At 49.5% G+C, this 24,206-nt stretch overlaps 4 protein-coding genes across 4 annotated transcripts; all 4 read right to left on the bottom strand.

The window, feature by feature from the left end:
* Positions 1-790: 790 nt before the first annotated feature.
* On the bottom strand, positions 791-3,531 carry Aspvir_001820 (uncharacterized protein; the record flags this gene model as incomplete). Its single annotated transcript, XM_043273427.1, has 2 exons — positions 791-3,020; positions 3,107-3,531. 2 exons carry the CDS (start codon positions 3,529-3,531, stop codon positions 791-793), a joined length of 2,655 nt encoding a protein of 884 aa, XP_043129362.1.
* Positions 3,532-11,465: 7,934 nt separating this feature from the next.
* Positions 11,466-12,675, bottom strand: Aspvir_001819 (putative C6 finger domain protein; the record flags this gene model as incomplete). The annotated part of the gene is made up of 3 exons (XM_043273426.1): positions 11,466-12,121; positions 12,183-12,515; positions 12,609-12,675. 3 exons carry the CDS (start codon positions 12,673-12,675, stop codon positions 11,466-11,468), a joined length of 1,056 nt encoding a protein of 351 aa, XP_043129361.1.
* A 5,598-nt stretch (positions 12,676-18,273) lies between these two features.
* On the bottom strand, positions 18,274-21,436 carry Aspvir_001818 (uncharacterized protein; the record flags this gene model as incomplete). Its single annotated transcript, XM_043273425.1, has 2 exons — positions 18,274-21,132; positions 21,194-21,436. 2 exons carry the CDS (start codon positions 21,434-21,436, stop codon positions 18,274-18,276), a joined length of 3,102 nt encoding a protein of 1,033 aa, XP_043129360.1.
* A 729-nt stretch (positions 21,437-22,165) lies between these two features.
* Aspvir_001817 (dienelactone hydrolase family protein) lies at positions 22,166-23,106 on the bottom strand (the record flags this gene model as incomplete). Its single annotated transcript, XM_043273424.1, has 4 exons — positions 22,166-22,773; positions 22,844-22,891; positions 22,947-23,017; positions 23,078-23,106. The coding sequence occupies 4 exons, from the start codon at positions 23,104-23,106 to the stop codon at positions 22,166-22,168; spliced, it is 756 nt and encodes a 251-aa protein (XP_043129359.1).
* Positions 23,107-24,206: the final 1,100 nt, after the last annotated feature.

Genomic DNA, 24,206 nt, shown 5'->3' with positions numbered 1-24,206 from the left:
TGCAAAAGATATTTATTTGCCCAAAGAGAGTGATGTCATGGCCACGCAGGCGTACGGCTTACAGGGTGACTTCATAGTCGGGCATGCGCTCCATGGAAAGGCTTATATTGACCGATACAAAGCTCGGCATACTCTATCTAATTAAGAATAATCTCACGAACCATCAAACAGAAAAGTGAAAACAATCAAACAGAGATGCGCACTTCTGCCCGGCCCCAAGTCTCGACGAACATGCAAAGAACCGAAAAACGAAACAAAAGACACAAACATAAAAGGAAGACTGGGGTCCGGACAGACGCGATTGTATCAAGCAACTGAAATCATCAAATCAACATAAAAACGTAGACAAGCTTGGTGTATCCAATCTCCCGGTCCTACACCGCGGACGAGAGGCTGATCTGGCACGAGTAGAGTCGAATCGTTATCGGCATGCCCACTGAGATCGAGGCTTGGAGGATGCATTGTATTAAAGATGTATCGCGCCCGCTCACAGAGGCCACACCAACCCAAAGGAAAGAGGCATCGTATCACTCATATCAACTATAAAGATACCAGCCACGGTTGTGCCTGACGAACCAGGTTTGCTGCACCCTCTGTCGTAAGATAGTCGTAAATCTGAATCGTGAGGTGCAGTTGGTCAGTCAGGCCGCGGTCAACACTCCCAAACACCTTGTTCGTCTAGCGAGCAACTCCCCCGACAATCTTGTTGATCTCAGATTTGAGCGTAATTCATCACGTCTATTAAGTCATGGTGTAAAGAAAAATATCTCAACGGGCTTAGCGCTGTAGCTCACAAACTCATGGTCAACCACTCCCATTCCTGGCTTGCACCCTGACCACCAGCAATACTATGATTGGCCGGGTTCACCGCTGCCGGAGGCATGGCAGGTGCTAATGGAACCACCTTGGACCGGCCGCCAGATGAAGAGCTGGACTTGTTGCTGTCATCAGCCCCGTCCGTCTCACTGGCTTTCTCCAGACGCCGTTGGCGCTTGGGGGCCACCTGAACAGTGCCACGGCTTTGTCCAGCGCTCGTAGAAGGAGTAGCCTTGGGTGGTGCAGCCGCGATGGGGACCACACCGGATTTGCCCATCGCCGCTGCGGTCCTGCCAGCGGCCGATGCCGCGCCTCCAGCAATGGCCGGCGGAGATTCGGATGTAGTGCCACTCTGTGCGCGGCTCGAAGTAGGTGTGGTCATCGAGGCATGCGCAACGGAGTTCTTGCGGGAGGACTTCTTGGATGAACGAGAGACGCCCACGGTAAGACTGTTGGCGCTACTGCGGTTTCGTTTCTTGATGACGTCTGTCTTCAGCGACAGCGGACGGACCACTCCATGCAGCTTGAGGAACAGACCGCAGGCGTTACAGAGGGGCTGACCCTCGGGGTTACGGCGCCACAGTGGGGTGGTCTGAGTGAAGCAGTTGGTACAGGTGGTTGGCCCAGTACTCTGATCGCCATTCTTGGAGCCACCAGGGCTCGCCGGCCGGGACGGAACAGCACTGCTGAGTCCCGATTCCGGAGGGGTGTTCGGCGATGTGTGGGAAGTATTGTTCATGCTCTGGCGCAGCAGCTGGTTGGTGTTCGGGGTCGACGTGGTGCGAGCAATCTTCTGACGACGAGGGTCCTGCTCGCGGTTGCGCACTTCACTGACCGAAGCAGCGGATCCGTGCGTGCGGCCAAGACTGCCGCCTTGGTTCCACTCACTGGGAGTGTCCATTATGTCTGCCGAGCCGATCGTGACCTGTTTCCGGTGCTGCGCGCTGAATCCAGACAGCGAGTGGAAAGATCCAGGGAACTGACCTTCCCAGTGCAAGCCGTTTAAGTCGCCGGCGTTGTCATCACCAAAATCTGCGGGCATAGCCAGGCCAGCGCGCTCGGAGTAGTTGTTACCATCATCGTCTTCGTTGTCGGAATCCGCACCGAACGAGAATACGCCAGCATGAGTGTTGGAGGTAGGGAAATCGCTTGGGTTTAACACCTGCGTCGGATCGACATGCTGCGACTGAGGGATAGGATAGCCAGGGGAATGAACAGCGGACGACGGGTTGCTGGCGTGGGTCATCCCGTGCTGTTGCTCGCTACTGGTGTTGTTGTTAAACATGTACCGCGGCTGCAGCGAAGCGGACAAGTTCGAACGGTGGGTAATGTAGTTGGGGATACGCCGTTGAGTCCGAGAGTCAATCGAAGGCATATCAAAATACATGGAGTGATCCCCATCGTATGTGGGCTGAGGTGTCGATACGGTGGACTGGTACCCCGACGCAGGAGGTGAAAAGAATTCGGTCGAATTAAGCGATGAGGCAATCGGGGTCTGCGCATATAGGTTCGCAAACGGGTTGGCCGACGCCATAGGAGAGTCGCTGGGAGAGAAAGTAAAGTGCGCCTGGTAAGGCCCGGCCGACGAAAGAACCGGATCTTCGCCCAAGCTGAAAGTGTCCAGCCCAAAGGGGACACCAGGTGACGTGAGGGTATTGTTGTTGTGGTGGTGGTGGTGGTTTTGGGTGTTATGGTGGAGAGCAAATCCAGAGGACGCATTATCAAGGGTGTAATCAGGAACGCCGGCCGACAAATGGGGATCCTGAGCCAGCATGGCGTTCGACACGGGCGGCACCTGCGGAGAGGACTCGGCTGGCCGCTTCCGAGTGGGAATCTGGAGATTGAAGAATTGACGCTCATCGATGCTTGTCTTGCGCACGCGGCGAGGCACATAGCCAAACTCGTTGTTTCTACGCTGGTCTTGAGGTGGGTGAGGGAAGGAGGCTGGCACGGGAGTGGATGCGTCCGATTGGTCCTTGCGGGACTTGATGGGGATCGCCATGGACGAGGTCGCCCCTTTACCTGTTGGAGGTGACCGAGGGCGATCGGCGGGCGACTCGATAGGAACGATGAAGTCGTCGATGTTCATGGGGTCGGAGGCGAGATCGGTGGATGTCGATGGCCGCGCAAAGGAAGGGCGGTCGGCCTGACGGAGTTGGGCAATACCGCTCGGCCCCGAGCTGCCAGTGTTCTGCATCGAAGGGCTATATCGTAGAAGAGAACAAGGTAAGTTCACCATGACTTCAAAATAACGCTATTGTCCAAACATATTGCATCATCAGAAACATACCGATTCTGCTGGAGCCTTTCACGTTCCTTCCGTTTCAAACTCATAGCCATCATGCGCCACGTGAGATTTTCCATGCGCTCCTGGTTGGGTAATTGAGCTTTTGTTCTCGAATAGAGCTTCCATATCTGAGTAGCCAGTGGATCCTTCCGTTGCATCTCATCTGGGCTTTCGACCCCGTGCCGAGGAGCAGCGTTCCTCCACTCGGGAAAGAGAGAGTCCTGGAGCAAACCGTCCTGGACATGAGCGGAGTCGGGTGGACTGATGGAAGAACCAAGGGAGAAATCATCGGACAACTGGGAGGAGTGATGGAAATAGGAAGAGGATGATCGGTCAGCGTCGGCGATGTCGTAACCAGAGGAGGCGGAGGCAGCGGATGGAGTCGGTCGCGCTGCTTTAGGCGCTCCTCCATGGCTCATTCCCGACATTGTCCCGTCGTGGCAGGGTTAAAATGCACCCTGTCGTCTCCTTATTGGAACAAGGAATGCAAACCGAAGGAAAGATAAGCAGACAGAGTAGGGAAATAGATAACACGGTGGATGAAGAGAGCACGAGAGATAAGGGAGAGAGCTGCGAGATTCCAAGGAAAGCAATCGGAGGAGGACAGAGCGAACGCACGGAGGGGAGGGGAAATAATTGTGCGTGTGGTCGATTGGAGGAAGCACAAGCAATTCCACTCTACCCGCCGTAAACGACGAGATCCGAACCCCTGGTCGGAGGTATTGATTTGTCGATCGGCTGCTAGATATTCTTAAGTGCAGAAAAGCCGATTAGTGCTTTATTTGGCTAGGGTCTGGTCGACGACGACGCAATATGAGGGTTGTTCGTTGGACGAGCAGTGGTGGCGGCCTGCATGCAGATGGATGGACGGATCTAGGCGTAGTACCTAAGGTAGGAGGAATATGAGTAAGATGAGCTACGCCATTGGGAATGAAGGATCAAAAGTCCTGCAAGTCCGAACGATGGATGGGTTTTGGAAAAGAAAAAGAAAAAAAAAAAAGAAAAAGCGATATAGCAAGAAAAATATCAGTGCTCAATAAGCAGCTTACCTGGATCAAGTGCAAGTACTTTTGCCCTCTCGTCTATGATTCTTCCTTTCTTCTTGGTCAACTGTTCCCGATTGGTTTATGAGGAACAGATGATTTGTTCTCTTGTGATTCTTGCTTGTAATAGCCTAGAGGCAGGAGGCTAGACCCCTTCAGACACACATGGCCAAAGCAGAATTAAGGTATACGGAACAATATGGGCGAGGGCAAGCAGGATCGAAGCACAGAGGAAGACACAAAGAAAAAAGCAAAGAGTGAGTCAAGAAAAAAAAAGAGGATGAGCTGAAACCCCGGACAGCCAGTCCAAGCGCAGGATGAGTTAGGAGGGGGGAAGGATCCAAGTGAAATAAAGAAAAGGATAAATAAAAGCAAAATTGCAAGAGGATGATGCGAAGGGGAAGAAGGATGGAAGGTAGACGGAAGAGGAGGGGAACGATGAAGATGGATGACGAGGGTGGAGGAACTTACGCTGGACTTGGGAGTCTTGGACTCTCTCCAGATCTTGGGGACTGATGTAAATGATCTGATCTGTCTTGAGATTTTCCTACTTCCCGCCGTAAGAAAGAAGAAATCAAAAAGGAATTCAACCCCGGTCGGAGCAGAAGCATAATATCTGCTTATTATGCATCTGGTAATTCATGATTCTCATATAAATCATCCTAAGACCTAGAGTCTAAGAGCGCAAGACCATTTACACCATGCATATCCCATGTGCTTCAAGTGGGTTTGGCTATTAAAGGTAATTTTCATGCTGGTAACCTTGAATCTCCCCACCTACACCACACCCAATCTATAATAATTGAATTCCTTTGCTACATCCGCTGTTCCTCATGTCCTTCAACCTTCCCCTCGCTGTAGAAAGTATTTAACTTTCCAGTTATTCCTTTTTCCCCGGTTCAAATAGCGCTGTACATGATCGCTTCCATATGATGAACCGCAGGCTTACGATGGTATTACCGATACCAGTAATTCCGAGTCTACGACGGAGTTTTAGCTTGCCTTTTTTTCTTTTTTAAACTTTGGCCAAGGATGTTCTCGAAGGAAGCCCTTTCTGCAACGAAGTCATTTAGCCTGCGAAGTACATACCTTAGTACCTTAAGAGCCACTCTTGAGACATTCACCTTGTAGTTATCCTGCATCTTCCTGGGATGTATAAAGACTAATGTGTCGCACAGCCGGAAGTAAATAAAACCAACGCAGAGAAATTAAGCAGAGAGCATCTCGTAAAATGCAAATAATCCGGCCCAAGTCCAACGGCTAAAAGGTAACCTCTCCGCCCACCAACTGACCCAATCACAGTATTCGTCCACTCTCTTTCTCCAAGCCACCAGGGATCTAATCTTCTAACATGCTTCCGAGGCTGATTCTACCAGACCGCTGAAAGTAATCTGATTCGTGTGCGTGGATAATTCCGGTCTTAGACCCCTGTAAGTATTATTACAAGTAAACCTTCTGCACTTGCAGATAGATACGCCGTAATTGTAATAATCACATCCACACAAGCTCCCTATCGGTCTAAAATTGCTACTGCGCATCGCGAGTCAAGATTCTAGGTCACTGCGGGTCGGCATTTCGTCCACCTCTAGATCTATATTTCCTCCAATGAGATTCTGCACGAATCACTGATCAGGTCCAGAGTATTAAAACCAGTGCCTGATTCAGTTGTAGTGTTAGAACAGCTGATCGCTTTGGTTTCTGGCCGCCAACGATTCATGCTGTGGCTCGCTGACGAGCACGTACAGGTCAGCAAGATTCGCCATTCTTGTCATTGCGAAGTCGTCGCTGTTGGATGCTCCAGCATCTATCAGGTATGCGAATGAGCAAGAATGAAGATGTTCGGCCGAGAACGGAGCATCTGAGACTCTCAGACTATCAAGACAATAGCATGTACCGGCAGCATGGAGCAGAACATCGGGCTGCCAACCTGTCAAGCCGTCAAGCTAAGAAGAGACCGTCAAAGCTCCTACAGAGTACTACGGAGTGCTCCGTAGTCAATGCGCCCTCTGCTTAGTATGAGAGGAGACGCCGTGCGCATTCGCATCTCGTCCCTTGCTTAGCGCCTCCGAGGATTGACTGAGAGACCCATTCGGGCCGAGTTGGGCCTCGTTGGGTACCGTGTCCTTTCTCAAGCCCGGGAAAACAGTAAGTGAGAACTACAAATTGTAGCTTCATAAGCTGGTTGCTCTGCTCATCGGACAGGAACACCGCAGCATGAGCCACCATCGAGCCAGAAATCCACATTACCCCGCTTATATGAGTTCCTCGGCGGGGCGGGACTCGAGGTCGAACACTCGGGCATCCCGTCTGGACCGGACAAGTCCCGAAATTTAGTAGCACACTAAGCACCATTTAGATGGCTTGAAACCCGGAACAAATCGTTGACTCCGATCTCGAGAGTCAAGAGACCTCGAAGGCTCAGACAAGCCCATTGTTCTCATGGCTGAGCGACATCTCTAAGCTTGTTTGCCGTTCTCGCCCAAGTCGCCCCTCTCTATTGGTACGGAGGGGGAATCCCGGGATTGCTTTCATCTGAAGAAATGTGCTAAGAGGAAGGTTAATTGGAGGATATTACTCCGGCTCGTGCACCCAGACGACACAAAGCAGTAGCAATAGTAGAGGATCTAGAGGCGCATTGGGAATCGAACCTCACCGGGATTATCCAAATTCCTATTTTACCCGAGGTCCCGTATAAAACCGGTAATGAAGCGGCGTATGGTAAGAGTCGTCACCACATTTCAGAAACAGGCACTGGCGAATCTGGATCCAGCTGGAGCATCTACAGCCGTGCCTTCTTGCCAGAGTTAGAATGTACCAGCAGTAGAAGCCACAACCCGATCCATCGGTGATTCAGACTTTCAGATTAATTGGTGCTGATCCCCACCTGTTGAACTCAGAACTGATTCTCTTATTGCGGGGGGTTCTCGGCCACTTCTCCATTTCGGGTTCAATGGCTACACATCGCCATCGGTGCTCAATTTGTTCATCTTTCTGAAACGCGATGCAATGTACCTCAGCTGGAAAGTATGGATCAGGGAATGGTTGGTCGCGTGGATGCGATCATCGGGGAGAGTGGGGAGGGGGGATGTTGAGCAGTGGTCCTTTTCATGTCGCTCGATTAGTAAAGCATGGATTAGTAGTTCTTATGCAGTCACCAGCAAAATGATAGCAAGCACGGTACAAAAGTACGGCTCGAGCCCTTGCCATTCAGCGCTGGGAAAAGAAGCTGTCAAACTGGGACCCGAGCGCAAATTGCCAGGGCGCCATATGCCTCGCGCCTGTCGACGAGCCGAACCTAGGTGTAGCTGATTCGATTTGGAGGCAATAATAGCAAACCCGCTAGCCATTCCAAATACTCGCCAGTAACAATACATTCACAGGCAGATATGGCAATGTCGTTGTGTGGATACAATATCCTGTTCTCGGCCCCACGGAATGGACAACGAGGGCGGGACTCCACCTAGAGTGGAATTGAGATAAGGCAAGATAATGCTGATAAGACCAAGAACAAAGTAATTAGCCTTGGTCATTCTCCGTGGCCAATAGGACCATCAGATAACGCCGATCACGACGAATCGCAGTCATCGCAATTACTATGTCAGTTTCTTCTAGGTGTCAGCCTAGCTTAGAACAAAGGACTCCAGATACTTACATCACCTCTTAAAATGCTTACTGGCTTTGCTCATAAATCGTGGCAAAAAAACGCGCGACAACTTGCTAGGCCAAGAGGGGTTTGTCAGGGACAGCTAAATGAAAGTGGGTGCATGGCGCAGGAACAGCCACTGAGAGACTGTGGCCGACACTAGTCACTGCTTCCCAATGCTGACGAACCGAGGGCATGCTTGCTGATCACCAAGGATCCATTGTATGACGATTATTGCTTTCCGGCAGGGGCCCCTTGGATTAAGCCGCACATGGATGACGGATAGCAGTTCATTCTGGTTGACTGCATTTTGAGAGCTCCCGAGGGAAACGGAGAACGATGGGGAAAACAAATGATCGAATCAAAAGCATTGCAGCCGACTGACCAAAAGTATTGTCGTGTGCTTAGCAACTAACTGAGGACTGATAGGCCGACAGTAACGTTGATCCCGTCTCAGTTGCGGACCAGTGGCCGGAGAATCGTAGGAGTATTCCTGGAGAAATCAAAACAGTTGTGGCAATAGCAAATCCAGCAGTGTATGCAGTGATGGTCATTACTGCACCCTGTGACTGGCAAGCATAAACGACGATCGACTCCACATCACGCAATATCAAACGATATCACTGGGCTTATACGTCTGTACTCCGTAGTACGGAGTTGAGTACCATAAGCAGCGCGGAACACACGAAAGGATGTAAGACAACTGACGTACGCAGTGGTACTACTCAAACACTCGGCCCGTTTGGCAAGCGAAAGAGAGCCCGAATCCTAGCACCTCGGAATGTGTTAGTCTCAGGCAAAGACAAGCATATTGTCGCGCTACGTACCATGACTATTCTGTAGTATCCAGCCACTCCGCCGTAGAAAGGAGAAAGTAGAAATGGATCTGACTGGAGCCGTGGAGGGAACCTCTAGCATGGTCCAATGAGCGAGATCAGATGGACAGTTACCACTTACCCATCTGGTCAATACGCAACGGTACTTTGGCTCTCAGGATCATCATGGAGGAATACCGCCGATGAGATGGAAAGGCTGAAGCTCCCAGCCGTCCCCCACACTGCATTGGGGCGAAGCAGTTGCGCCAGCGACCAGTCATGGTTGTCCTGGAATTTCTGGCGGGTGCGGCGGGAAAGCTGAAAATAAACTGGAAACCTTCACCCCGCTTCTCCTGTCTGCATCTTGATATATCAGTACCGCGACTATGGCAATTGAAGAATCTCGAAAAGATTGCCTAATTTCTCAGAGAGAGAGGACAGTTATGAATTTGTGATGCTGAGGAATGAGTTGTTCGTGGGCATAAGGATGATCCACACCCGTCGATGCTATTGCTGGATGCGTGGCTGGCTGCCAAGGAGGAGTGCGAGGGGGTTTTGAAGCGTGGATCTTCAGAAGGAGGACAAGGAAATACTGCCAGTATATAGAAAAGGCCAGGATACAGTTCAGCCGACCCTTCGGGAAAGTTCGGCTGGTGCCCTGCAGTCACAGAAAAGGCCATCATATGCAGTCGACACTTGACTTGTCAGAGGCGTGGCTGGAAGCCCGAAACCTAAGGCTCTCCAGCGCACATGATGACGAGCAGCAGGGGAAAAGAAACAGGAGACGAGGCCAGGGCTCCTATATAAGATTGACTCAGAGGCAGAGACACACGCAAAAGTAATCCGAAATTTTATCATCACTCCACAACCGCATGATAAGGCGTCACGGAAGGTGATAGCTGTTGCGGGTGAAATCGCTGCTCTCACAGACGTAAAGAACAAAACCAGTCATCTCAGCCCAGTAGGATTCGGGTCTGGTTTTGTATGCTTGCCCTTTGTTCCAGACAACTGGAACAAGCGAGCTGCTCTGCGATAACTTTGCATTCTAGACTCCTGGGGGTTGGAGATAAGACTATGATTTGCACCCGACACGTCACGTTAGGATTGAACCCTTCCGATACCCTGCCATTCACACGAGCAATAGGAATGCGCCGCTGGCAGTTCAGCGTCCTCAATGGCTACGAGGTGATATCTTTATCAGGACAATGCCAAGGGTAACATCAACATAGACTGAGGCGTATCTCTTTTTGTTCTCCAGATCTTCTCCACGCAGACCCCAGATACTTCATATCGGTCTCCATGCGATGGACCTCCATATCCTACAATTCTCTCTTCCATTATCTTTAGATCTCAATGGATCAACTGGCTCATTTCAATTGCACGCAGGAAAAGTGATTCAATGAGACCTTATCATATCTCTCAGCGGCTCCTCAGACTGAGCTCGCCAAGATCCTAGCACAGATCACAATCCCTGCTCTTCTACAGATCCTCCTGATAAGGAGCACGCTCCATTTCATTGGAATCTCATCATGCTAAACTGTTGTTGAGTACGGAGCACTCAACTGTCATGCACCCGAAACACAGTAGCTTAATGCAGCACTAGACCTTACAAGGCCAAGGGGTGATGGCGATCGATGAGCTTTCTCCGCGGACGATAACGGCCCCGATATATTGGTCCATAACCTTATTATACTGCAAACCCTAATGCAATGTAACGTTATTTAGAAGCAGATAATGATTGACAATGCTATTGATCAGATCTAGTCCTCGCTAGTATACGATCTAGCCTAGTGATTGATATATCTATGCTCCTCTCACCTGTTCCGTCGATTTAGGTTCTGAGACCTACGTTCTCACATGTCAGCTATACATTTGTGAGACTCAATTTGAATACCTGACTTGACCAGCCCTTCAACGCTGTCCAGTTACGACACTTTCAGCTTATACTGGATAATCTATAGGCCTGTTGTGGCTTAGTTGCGGCGCGTCATATCCGTGTCAAGCACACCCACACCGGTAGTATATCCGTGCCAGGCGCACCCACACCACGGAATACTACGGCCAAATCTGCACATTGAGCGAATGAGGCCATACAAGACAGGACAGCAAATAAATAGCCCCAGGAAGGTCCAGTCTCGACACCTATCTGATCCCTATGCGGGCAGCTGCTGGACTAGATGATGTATAACAGATTCGTCACCCGTTCATTTATTTAGCTTCTAATCTAGCAATGTAGGCAATGCAGTTTGGTATCATATGACATGGCAATTCGAATTCTCGGCAAGGGGGTAAGGTAAGAAAGTCTATACAGTTAAATCAAACATGAGGTAGATTGGAATGGTTGTAGTCAAGGTCATGAAACAGGGATATTGTGAGAATGATGACGGCGGTGAACAGGCATATCTGAGTGGGGGTTGACAGGCCCTGAACAGAGGTATGTCAAACAGAAGGACCAAGCAGGCTTTAATGGGTCAACGTTTGCTTGAGCTGACCTCGTAGAAAGTAAGAATTCGAGTAAACTGGTACCTGCCTCATGTCAAGAGATGAAAAATGAAATGGTGAAAGTGAGAAAGTAGATTATGAACGAAGGCTGGAACCACATAAGAAATGGAAATGCGAAGCTAAAGACGTCGCCAAGTCTAAATGGTATCGCAATGGAAGAAACGAATGACCAGAAGATGCCGCCCAAAAGATCCTTTTGCGCCCGCTAATGACCAGTGTGCAAGGTGAAAACCATCACGAGAAAGTCGTATGAACGGAGAAGTGAAATAAACGAATGCATGCGTGCCACTGGGTATTATTCTAAAACAAAATCGTTTCTTTGTCGAGTATCCTCCTTCCGGGGTCGGTTGTAAAGCAGCTCATGAAGTCGGCGGCGGGCCCTGCGCGGGATGACCCATAGGTCCCGAGGGGCTTCCAAAGGCCGCCTGCTGAGTCGGGTCCGCCGTATATATAGGGTATTGCACTACGTTCATCGTTGGCATACCGTTGATATCAGACCATCCGGGGTAGCCCATGGGCGCTGGCTGGCCGGGGTATGACATCGACACCGTTGTCGCCTGTAACTCGGCAGGCGGGGGACTCTGGGGATTGACAGGCGTCCCCGGGTATCCCTGAGCGGGACTCGTCATTCTGCGTTTGAGATCCGGGTGCATTTGCTGGCCGAATTGGCTCGGATTCGGGTACGGAGCCATCTCCGGTTGTGCCGGAAAAGTCATTGAGCGTGTCGGTTGGGGAACCGGCCAGACTGAGCCGTCAGGTTGCATGGCATACCCCTGTACGGGGCTGATTGGCTGCGACTGGGACGGCACCGTTGGCGTTGTTGCCATTGCGGCGTTGGGGGGCATAGGCACCATATTGTTCGGTCCCGGACTCCATGTGTGAGGAGGCATGTTCATCATCTGGTGCTTCCCCGCAGCCATAGCACTCAATATCTGGGGATCAGAAATCGTCGTGTATTCGTCCCACGGAACTGATGGGGGGTCTAATGCTGGCGCTGCCGTGAAATCTGTGGACCCTACGATACGAGGTTCAGTCAGCAAAAGCTGTTGTCAACACACGCGAGTGTGGCCGCCTACCTGGTACGAATGACGACATGGGATTGCCGGGAAAAGAAGTGGCAGTGAACCCCGACGCATCCTGGCTGGCGTCTAAGGGCATGGGTTGGTAAGGGAAGAATGACTCGGAGTGGTCAGGACCTCCGCCCATGGTGGGAGGTGATGAAGAGGTAGTCGAAGGATCTGTTGATGCGCTTTCTAGTCTAGAGTTTGGCCGGGACTTCTTCTCCACAGGAGGCTGCTGGTCAACCGGGAAGAACTGGCATTCCTTGCGCAGACGGATGCAGTTTTCGCATCGACCCTGGGCGTCGTCGGCTGCCACTAGACATCGGATCTTCCGCCGTCGGCAGTGTACTATTCGCCAAAGCATGAGAACCTTGATCGACCGGTAGAAAAAAAAAAAAAAAAAGAAAAAGAAAGGAGAATCAGATTGCGGCGTCCACTCACCACATGCGACTGATGTGCGATGGTATCCCAACTTGTTGCGCTTCTTGTCTGCGGTGGGGTTTTCCATGATGGGTGCTTGTGTATTCGGTAACGATGTCATATTCTGGACCAGGACTGCGGGCATAGCTCCAAAAGGGCGAGAGATGGCGCAAAGATGCCACTGGGCCGAGGGTGCATCAATCGCACTAAGACGGAGGAGGGGAGAGTGTGGACTGTGGAGGGTAACTGCAGGGAACCACGGGCTGAGGCCATGCACAACAGACCAGCACAGAACAGAACAGAGAGATTGTCTAGGGTCTATCTAGACGAGACGAGGAATGCGGCCGTGAGGTCGAGCTGGAGAATTGGTAAATGATGCGATGCGTTGTTTCGAGAATTCAGCGAATAATTGATGGCCTTGCGACAGTCGCCCCTCCACGTTTCAGCGATGTATTTCTCCACACTCTGTGGTTGTTATTTTCCCGCAGCAGAAATGGACAATACACGGATATTAATAGATATTAAGTCGTAATAAAGGGCGTGTTTCAGGGATGATTAGGCTGATCGAGATTCGACACTAGAGATCGCTCTTCTGTAGGAGTAGTTGTCGACGTCGTTCTTCGCCTGTCTCGTCCAGTTTACAAAACGAGACCGAAGGAGTCGTGGTAGATGTTGCAATCGACGTATGCACGAGCATAGAGCGAAGAGAAGCGTCTGAGGTTCCTCGGCCTATCGAAAAGGGTACATCCACGGGGCGGATGAAGGACAGTAAGGAGTAAGAAGAGAATAAATGATTGGAAAACAATAGTAATCAAATACCAGAAAGGTAGAATGTTGAAGAGAAAAGGGATAGAAGAGAAGAAGAAAGGATAATAGTAGTAATAATAATAATAATAGGCAAGATACTCCGTCCTGAGTAGCAGCAGGAGTAGGAGAAAGAGGACGTATCTAGTAGGTGAAAAGACTGAGGTTTCGTGGTCTAAGGTCCCCGACTATAATTTTCCTTTTTCCTTTTTATTTTTTTCACATCAATTGATGATGGAGAGAATAATTATAATTATTATTCTGAGGTCTCTTTTTCTAGAAAAACCAGATAGCTTCGAAAGGTTATGATTCGCACAACTCTATGAGGAATAGAGTGTTGTGTTGGGTATGTCCCAGTTCAGAAGAATAATAGGTACCTAAGGAAGGGGGAGAAATGAATTTTTGACTTTTTCCTTTTTCCCATGAAAAATAAAATAAAATAAAATAAAAATAAAAAAATGAATGAAGTTGGAAAGTAAGTTAGCTAAAAAAAGAGTATAATAAAAATGATAAACATAAAGAACAAGCAATAAGATGATAGAGAGGGAAAGACGATGATGACACCAGCATTCGGCAGTCTCCTTTACAGTCCTGAACCGATTCATAGGGCAATTAGAAGAGATGCTGAATAAAGTCCCTGTAGCTAAGGCGATGTCGATATCAAACTAATCATAACCTGAAACGCCGATTTTAGACAGGAAAAGGTGCCTAATATTATTTTTTATTTTAGTACCATACTTTGCTGTCCAGTGTCCACTGCTATCATTTCCTTCTTCACAGCATTCTCGCTTCCAGAATGTGGCAATGGATTCCTCTTCTGAAGATGAATGACTGATTGACGTCTATAAAGGCGTAGGAAGTCCATCAATGCAACGAAATGCATGATTGATGGCTTATCTACTGCCGTCTCTGTTGTTAAAGAGAGAGTACTGCAACGGTTGAGCATCAATAACAAGCTTCAGTTCCTTTTTCCTTTCAAGCATCGCACTATACTGAATACATGTCAAGGAAGAAACCCCTGATCCCATCATGGCTATCACACGCTCAGGACTGGATGAGCCTGAGGGCACAAACCATGGTCCCTCAAATGGGTGACAGGTTTAAACCACCTCAAGTGGGGGGAGCAGCAACACTATGCTTCTCGAAGGAATGGTCTACGAACGCTAATTACATTAATGATGTAAAAAGGCTGAAGGCTGTCAATCACCTTGAGGTGGAAAAGTGCACTTCAATTCAGGAATCATGATGGTGAAGATACCTATCAGAGGTACACAGTATCTAGTATCCAGTGGACTTCACCTAGGTTATCTGAGGAGGTTTGAAATCATGCTCGAGGGGAGGAATTTCACCCCCATGTCCATGAGTATGTTTGCTGTGAGCTCATTGGCCAAGTGCATGGCCAACGTCGGGGACTCGGGGATCTTGGCGAATCAGCATTAGGATCCTGGTGAGAGATACTATTGCCCACAAGGTGAGCTGATCGTTCATTGGGTTGGGTCATTTGATGAGTCTGAGGGATTTCCAGAACAAGTCTAGTGGCACAAGACAGCAACATGGATCCTCGAACACTGTCGAGCTTCGAGAAGCCCCTTCGTCGTCATCCTTGGGCTGGGGAATCTCGGAATGGTCCATGATTGGTGATCCAGAGCAAGGTATGGGCCATGGGTAATGAGGCTTCTATCTACGTGCATTTCGTCTGAGGTGTCATCAGGTCACCTGTTCCTGACTGTTCCTGACTGTTCCTGGATCTGTTCAAAGGTGAGGTACTCGTCATTTTCAGATTGATTAGCAGAAGTGCATCTCTTGATTATGGAATAGAGCATTGCTATCACTAAGATAGCTACCATTGCACTAGATTGGATGGATGTACTCCGTATGTATGTATGTAATAGCGATTGTAGCCATAAGATATGAGATGGGAATGGAAGATGAAACAAGACCACAGAGTACCATCTGTCAGAAAGGGGTGGGCCCCAAAGTCAGTGTTTGATTAAGGGTCAAATCTGCATCCTAGCGTGTCCGGTGGGTTCTTGGCCAACAAATCTCAGCTGTATGAATCTGTAAGGGGTAATGACTAAGAGATAACTAATGTGTCTGTCACTCAGTCCATAGTGCGCACAATGCAAAACTTCAATCTATAAGCTGAAGACACAATTTTGTGTGAATACAACACTGCTACTTGATGTCATGTCCCAAAGGAATGGTCGACCCACATGTATCTACTCCGTACATCAGGTAGAATAAAGAGGTATACCAACTTTACTAAGTAACCAAGGCACAGCCTGATATCTCGAAGACTTCATTTACAGAAGAGCAAGACAAAACGAGATAATATAGGACCGCTTTATTATTGTAGTATTGAAGCTGGACACTATGACCTGGTCCCGATGTAACCCCTCATGAGATACTTCATAGAGAACAGTAGGAGCAGTTCATAATAATAATACCATGTCAAACAAACCATTAGACATCCATCTATGCTCAAGATCGCAATCTTTACTCCGTACTATAAATACCATACCCACAGAACCAATGAGCACATTACCAAGGTGCAGTCCAAAGTCCAGCACTAAGTACGTACCCACAATACGCGCAACCCATAGTGCTTGGCTCTTCTCTCCCAGACTCAGGGTCCTGTTTCGTACCACCTTCACCTCAGACAAATGTAGTTTAAACTCGATTCTCGACTCTAAATGGCCTAGTGCATGCACATATCTGAAACACAGTATCTTTGCAACAATTGCAACAATGCGCAGGCGAATTGCGGATTACGTCAGCAGACGTCTGGTTATCGATTTTCAATTTGCATAGGGATGAATCGGACATTGATCTCATTTTTTAGAGTATCTACATCTGCAGAATAAACACAGTACGGTTTGATGGCAAGGAGACGGTCGCGTGGATGTTGCTCTTTTCGTCACTCGCTGCGAGTGCTAACTAGTTAGTGGGATCGGAGACTGATATACGTAAGCGAGATCGTCTCAGAAATTGCGATGAACACGTCTGGTCGGTGCTCCAGTCACTGTCCATTTTCTGCAGTTGCCAGTCGCTTTCTATCCAATTGAAGTAGCAGCCACTATCCTATATCATTTTTGCTCGCTTGCTTGTATGTAGACTGTAGACTGTAGACTGTGGACACATTCCAGCAGTAGCGCTATTGGCTCTTGCGCAATGATCCGTCCTTCTTCAAAGAACCAATAATGATGACCGCATTCCAGACTACGGAGTAAATCGCTCTCTTTCGGCTGATTGCACAAATTGGTCGCTTCTCCGACTGCAGGTACATAGAAAACCGCGCTACGCAACAAGCGAGCATGCAGCTCGCATTCAGCTCGCATTCCTCAGCATCATGTCTCAGGAGGCAGGGCTGTTGGAGGCTATCTATGCAGGACTGGCTTCGTTCATGTCGCCTTTTTCACCTTTAGGGAAATTTGCGATTATTGGTGAGCGCCACATGGCGTGTAAGTCAGGCCCACTATGTAGTATTGAATTCATTTCCTCCGTAGACTCACTTCCTGAGAGAACAGTAGGGTCAAGACTCAGACTCAGACTCGGATTCATAGCCTGCAGTAGAGCCCACTTAGACGAGGATTGACTGTCATGGAGATGGGCAATGTCTTGTCTCTGGTGCCCACGTGCGCAGTCAATTTCCGTTGGGTAGCCATTTGCCAAAGGCTGGGAAAAGCAAAGTCAAAGGCTGGCTTTCCGCCGGAAATTACTCCGTAGCCTACTTACTGGCCTTCCTTCGCTTGACAATAAGTGAAACCGGCGCATGCTTGTATTCTGTATCTCAGAGTTTGCTGGTGCCATCTCTTTCAGTATCCTCCTAATCTTCTTCTATTCCTAAGGATCTGTCTGTGGACGCCATTCAAGAGGTACTGAAATCCTTTGGAAATCATTTCCCATACAGATAGAACTACCCCGGCGTACTGCTGCAGCTCGTGGAATGGCAGTCATGGTGCTCTCGTAGACTGGTTCGGCGAACTTTGTGTCTTCACTTTGGAGGTTACTCCGAAATATGGCCCGAACTGGATACGAAGTGTACGCGACGGATAATTTCGAAGCCAAAGGGCTTTATCCTGGATATAATAACGCCATGCAAGGCCATAGAAGCTTGACTCGCCATTGGTGTGCATTTCATCATTCTAACTACGTATGACTAGATTCTCCGCACTGTTAGTCCTCGTGTTAGAGAACGTCGAGCGCCCCAAGCGCAATCATTCATATCCCAAGGTTTCCAGGTTTCCTTGCGAGCCTATGACCTGCAGACCGGAAGATATCTGCGAGAGCAAGCCTCTTGGCGGCCCCATAGGCTCGATTGGTGCGCCTGTCTGAGGCGCACGCCGGCCTGTTTCACCATCTTTGGGCACTTGACTGCATACAGACATGCTCTGTTCAGCTTGACTGCTCCTCCTCCGGTCCTCCCCCCCCTTACGTGTCTTTCACCATGATCTCTAAAGCGTCGTGAACGTGGCATCTGATTTGGTCCAATCGCATGCCTTGCTTTGATGTCCGAAGGGGAAGGTTGCATTTTGGGTTTGGGACCGCCGTCCGTTGGCCATGGGCCTTGTTACCCAATCTTGTACTCTCATATACACCACACTTCTCGGATTCTCCGCAACCTTATGGTTGCATTGGCAATGTCCTCGAGCTTGCCCGTCTAAACGATTAACCGGTTAAAGGGGGTGCCTTGGTCAAGGTACTTCCAGCTCTCCGCGTTCTCTGATTGTGATCCCATCATAACCGTGACCTAACACGCTACTCTAGATAATAAAAGATCTTGTCTTGTAGAAGCTGCAGATGCCATAGCGATTCTCACCGAGTCAAAAAATGGAGGATATTTCTCCGTCTAAATGAGCAGTTCTGCCACCCTGGCAATCTCCTAATCACCCACGCGAATGACCACCTTGACCGCAAGAGCCCGAGCTTCTCTAATGCAGCACCCTAGACATGTCCGTCCAGTTCGACCGATGATGGCGTCGTAGCCAACAGAAGCACACCATGATCTAGCCAATGCTTCCTTCTCGGCAGATCCACGAGCATCGACAATGAATACTTCGTCAACCGTCAGATCAAAGCCTGCATGCTCAAAAACCTTCGCTATCATTGACCCCTCGGGACCTGGCAAAGCATCTAGTGCAAGATATTTGTACCTGTATGAGCTCGGCAGTGGATGGCCTGGAAGCCGCCCGTGCTTGAGAGAGAAGGCTTCGGCGGGAGACAGTGACCGCGATCTATCACGTTCGAGGTCTTCGCTATCAAGTGACTCATGGTACTGGTATGACGCTAACCCTGGAGGCAAACGGCACGCATGCGACGTCACAAAATTGACGTTATACGTTAATGGGAAGGAAACACCTGATGTGGCCGTGCTTGAGCCCGACCTCAGCGAGAACCTCATCGTCGCATTGCGGGCCACCGTTGCATGCTGGTTTGAATTTCGCCGCCCTTCCTTTGTAGAAAAAGTCAAAGCGTTAAACTTGACATCCACCGGTGACTTTGCATCAGGTAAATCGTCCACCGGCAAGGTAAACTCGCCACTGACCAACGACCCCAGTCCCAGCGGTGTCGACTCAACGGAGATCTTGTTTCCTTGTTTGATACGTGGTTTCCCCAGACCAGTGGGCGGCTCACTGACAATCACCTCAAACCAGGTATCGTCAAGGGTCTCCTGGGTTTGATACTCTTTGGGAATGTTGGTGCTGCCGATCCAACCCATGCACGCCTTGGTTTCCTTCAGGGCGGAGAGTACTCGGCCAACAATGCATCCTTGACTCCACCAGCTCTGTCCATCGAGAGCAAATCCTCCATATAGATTGGCTACCGATCCGAGTCTTGCAATGGCTTCCGGATCATTCTCTAGTACTGTAGCCATGAGCAAGTGGTTGATCGCCTTGCCAGGGATCACAAAGCCAGAAAGCCAGCATCTCGTGATCCAACCACCCATCGTTGACTTAGGGTCGCTGGAAGGACCGCTGAGGGTTACTAGGCGGCGAGTAGCGAGTCTTTTAAACATATTGTGTATGGTGGTTCCTTCCGTATGGTCCTCCACCGAAGCAGCACGCACAGGGCGGTTAAACATGTCCGTGATCTTCTGGTCCGAATCCCGGTGCTGTAATCTCGATGCGAAAGTTTCTCTGAGCAAATCAACACGAGGCCAACCGATGTTTTCGGCAAACGCCAAAAGGCCTTCAACTTGCTGTTCGATATGAGTGGGCGTAAGTTTGAATAATCCGTGAAGGTCGGAGTGAGGTGAAGTTGGCACAGAATGCCTGCGTGTTATGCTATCAAAGAATGAAAAGCGACGAGCCTTTTGAGTTGACTTCTCCTGGGTTGACGGCTGCGACGGAGCATTCGACACTGCGCCGGATTGGCAGTCGCTCCAGAAGATCTTGAAACTGTCGAAGAAGCGACGCATCACCACCAAGTCCCAGTCAACTTTAGGATTGCGTAGCTTATCGAAATGGTTCACATCTTGAGCCGAGACATTGACCTCCTTCGAACTCTCAACCAGCCCAACTTTGACAATGGCGTCCAGGCGAAGAAGTAGCTCCGCGGCGAGGAGCATCTGGATCAGAAACCATTTCTGTTCCAACCCCGGATGAGCCCAGGGTTTGTGAATGGTATTTGGATCAAAGAAGTCGGCGTCCACATGGGGAGGAGCTTCCCAGAGAAGCTGTCCGATGCGGAAACGCCACTCGACGAGACTGAAGTCGAACCATGCTCCTGGCGTCGCTAAAACCATGGTCAACGCCTTGACCTCAGCCTTGAGGCCGTGCGGGCTGTCGAGATCCGTGAGCATGAATCGGGGTGGGTGATGAAGAAACTTGGTAAATAAATCGCTGTAGAGTGCATGCGCGCTTTCTACGTCGAGTATCGTTTTCTGCGTGTTCTCGTACAATAACTCGTGACGCAGGTTTCTCAAGGTCTCAAGACGGTCGACCAAGGCCTTAAAATTGATATCTCGCAGACCAATCCTTCTCCAGGCGGTCGGGCCATCGCCAAGAAGCATTTTTCGATCATGTATAGTACCGTCGAGGCACTGCGAGTAGGGCTCATGGTAATGTTCCAGAAGTTCGTCAGCCTCAACTGCTGGTAGGGTATGGATGTGCAGTAGATCAGCATGCAGATGGGGCTTCCCGGTGGGAACGAATCGAACGGAATCAGCCACTGGAAGCTCTAGAAAATGGCGAAAGCCCACGGTCCCCGGCTCGATCCCGCTCATAGCAAGCATGTTTGGGACTTCGAATACACCAATATCGAAAGTAGCTCTCCTTGGTGCAGGGGTCCTTTTCCAACTGTCTAAGTGGACAGGTGCGTCACCTTCAACGAAACCTTCGGGGACGGGGAGATGGGCATGAAGGGTGCACAGGGTATATGAAGGATGAGGAAGACGTCTTCTATCCCATAGATGCTGAATCGTAGGGTCGTGGTCATCCCATGGGAAGATTACTTGCGGATACCAGAGTCCATGCTTGCCCTTTTCTAGAAGGAAGTATGGTGCCCCGGAAAATATGGCATGAATATCGTCTCTGCTGAGATGAGTCTCGGACGAAGGCGTTTCGTGAACATGTGCCTTGTGAGATCTAGCAAGAGCGTCAGTGGTAGAATTTGACGCATCCGGCCGTTCGCCGTGCTCGTCCGAATAATGTGAATGTTTCGTTCTAGAAGAACCCGCGGAGTGATCTTCTCGGCCCGGATCCTTTACCAACTGCGCATCCGGAGTCGTGGTAGATTTACCCTTGATAAAGTATTTAGTATACACTGTTGGTCAGGAGCGCTACGAGTAAAGTAAACCTTACATTTTCGTATTTCTCGGTTGACGCGCGAGGTACCTCCGTTGCCGACACATCTTCCGATACTGGTGCAGCGCCATGTTTCTGGAAGAGATTACGCAACGTGTTCCTTCGAGATGCGCTGTGATCGCGACTATTTTCCAGTGAGAAGGAAGCCCTCCTAGGCGAGCTCTCTGATGCTTTGCTTGCGCCGGTATTAGAAGGCGCCGCAGTCGAAACTGAACGACGCCTGCCAGATAATACATGCATCTTGATCTAGGTCAATTTTCAGTATTGATGGGTATCAGGAGCACTTGCGAATGGATAGATATTGAGAGATTGATGAGAAGAGAAGCATGAGATTTCAGATTACTTACGCTAATGTTGGAGAGTGGCGGTCAAGTCGTTCAATCCATCATAGCATCAGCAAAATCATGTAAAGATAAAAGGATCCTTATATAGTCCCAATAATCTAATAGGGTATTGGTAAAGAGTTTAAAGCCTGATGTCATGCAAAATTTCGACCAGACATGGACATGTTGAATCAAATCGTACGATCATATGTAGGTATAGCCACCTGATCGGCTAAAGGACACCGGCATATTTAAGAAATGACTGGAAAGGGGGCGATCATCCGTTACTGTTTGAATAGGAGAAGGTCGCACAAAAAGAGCCAAGAAGAGACAAGACGAATATCAATCGATGATTTGATGGCTTAATTGTTGCAAGGAGTTTTGAGGATGAGAAGGGCAGAGAGAGAGAGAGCCGCGGATAAACGATGACGTTCATTTTCGAGACTTGAGTGGAGTATTCGGGGCCTCTTTCCGGATCTGGAAGTCCGGCTCTATGACAGCTCTGGTTTACTGGCCACGCGATGGAATTATTGAAATTTGGTTACTATGGAGAGCACGATAGAAAAACAGTCATGTTTAGTATTCATCATTTTGTCTCGTCATTCATACATATTAGAGATAATGCCCTCCATCATAGCCCTGACATTTAAGCATGCTTCTGAAGGAAGCTCAAAGCAGTCTTGTAACCTCTCTCATATTCCTTGCGGACTTCTTCATCTTCAAGGTTCGACCGGGCCGCCATCCAGCCGTGGATCTGGGTAGGGAAGGTCTCCACATAATGGTCAACCTTAAGGTTGGCACCGAAAGCCTCGACGTCCTTGGGCTTCTCATCCTTGGAAGCCAACATGGCCATGGGAATAGTGACATTCTTAGCATCATTGGGATCAACCATGGCGGGATGGCACTGCACCGCGGCCTTGAACTTAGTGTCCTTGGCAGAGGACAAGCATGCGATCTTTCCACCCCAGCAGTATCCGAGGATTGACCAGGACTCGAAGGCCTTGCCGTTGGGAGCGAGCTTGTTCGCTTCGTCGACGAAAGGTGGAATCTTGGGCAGGTTTGCTGGGGGAGCAGCCTTTGTTTGGAAGAAATTGCCCAGCTTCTGCTTGTGTTCTTCGGTCTGAGGAGGGAACCAGGTGATGTCCGCGGGTTGGCCCTCAAAGAAGTCGGGCATGAAGACACGGTATTTCTGCTCGCTCGAGGTAGCGAGAATATCGGCACCTTGAATTGTCTGAGGGAAAAAGCCGAAGATGTCTGTTTTCCAAGTCACTGTTAGCTGTTTGTCTGTGGGCAGAGACGCACGAACGATTGGACGATTACCTACCGTAGACGATGAAGATGGCCTTGGTGGCAGAGTCGGGGCCAGTAACGTCTGAAAATATGTCAATGGCTCTTTACTTCCAGTTCTAAGTTTACAATTGACCTACATGTCTTCATTCCATTGATTGTCTTGTATTCACCTTTGCCCTGGTAGCCTTGGGCGACAATGGGAGGGATACTTGAATGCGGTCAGCCTGAGGTCACTCTGCTATAACAACGCCAATTGCAAATCACGTACGAGCAGCAGGCCTTGCTAATGCCGGACATGTTGGCTGATGAACAGTGGAGCGGTCTGAATGCGTTAAGGGAGCGAGGTTTCACGGATGTGAGGAACGACCTTCGGAGAGGGGTAGTTAGAAGCTGTCCGCAAGGCATGAAGAAATGGAGAAGAAAGCAAACGCACAACTATATAGCCTGGAACGGGTTCGCAATCGATAAAAGCAGTCGAGCACCGTGTTCAAAGACCAGAGAGAGAGCTAGAAGGTTGGTTAGGAGAGAGCATGATGATCTGCGTTGCTTTGTGTTCCCATCGACCCCGCCGAACCGACGTCATCGGAACGACACCCGGCCATTCCACTCTCTGTTTACCCGGCCTGCTCCTTTTTGCTGTCTCTCCGACCGCGGCTACACATTGATTGGATTCGTTCTTCTTCAAGAAAATGAACAACAGAAAGTCAAAAAGATACATGCGGCCACGGAGATGTCAATGAATGGCTCTCTCGAGTCTCGATGCTCTCCGTCAAAAACTCCAGGATATGAATCAGCTCGTCTATCCATATTCAATTTCACTGGCAGCGTGCGTATGACCGTATTAGTATCTGAATTCCTCTGCATTTTGATTATCTCGATTAATGAGGAAGCACGAAGTGGCAATTGGGAGAAAGAAGATACACCATCGTCGGCCCAGATTCCTGCGCGAGCGCTGGGCGAGATATCTTCAGTCAACAGGTTCAAGCATCGATAATGAAAAGTCAAACTTGACAGATCATAAGGCTTAACAAGTGGCGAGAAAGCGAGACGAGCAGTATGCGCTTCGATATCGCATTGCGCAGGCTAGATAAGCACGTCTTATCTCCACCTTCTAACACGATCCTTGGCTCTCCAATTTGTACACAGGATGTTCGTCCACGAAGGCCACGCGCTCTGTGCGTCAAAGCTCTGGAGATAGGAAACTTCCACGACTTGTCGAGCATCATGTATAGGTCGTCACGCCATAACTATCGGGAGTTGCATCTTTGCAATGGAGTCGATATATTATCCCTTCACAGGCTTTCCGTCAGGCCTATCGTGGCCCATAGAACTATCCTTCTCGATCATCAGGCTAGTAGTAGTCGCCGGGGAATTCCACTCGCAGAAAAATTGCTGCG

Source organism: Aspergillus viridinutans, assembly GCF_018404265.1.
Source record: "Aspergillus viridinutans IFM 47045 DNA, scaffold_10, whole genome shotgun sequence".
NCBI classification, from domain to species: Eukaryota; Fungi; Ascomycota; class Eurotiomycetes; order Eurotiales; family Aspergillaceae; genus Aspergillus; species Aspergillus viridinutans.
Note: the sequence above shows the minus strand (reverse complement) of the source record. Positions and strands in the feature narration are given on the sequence as shown.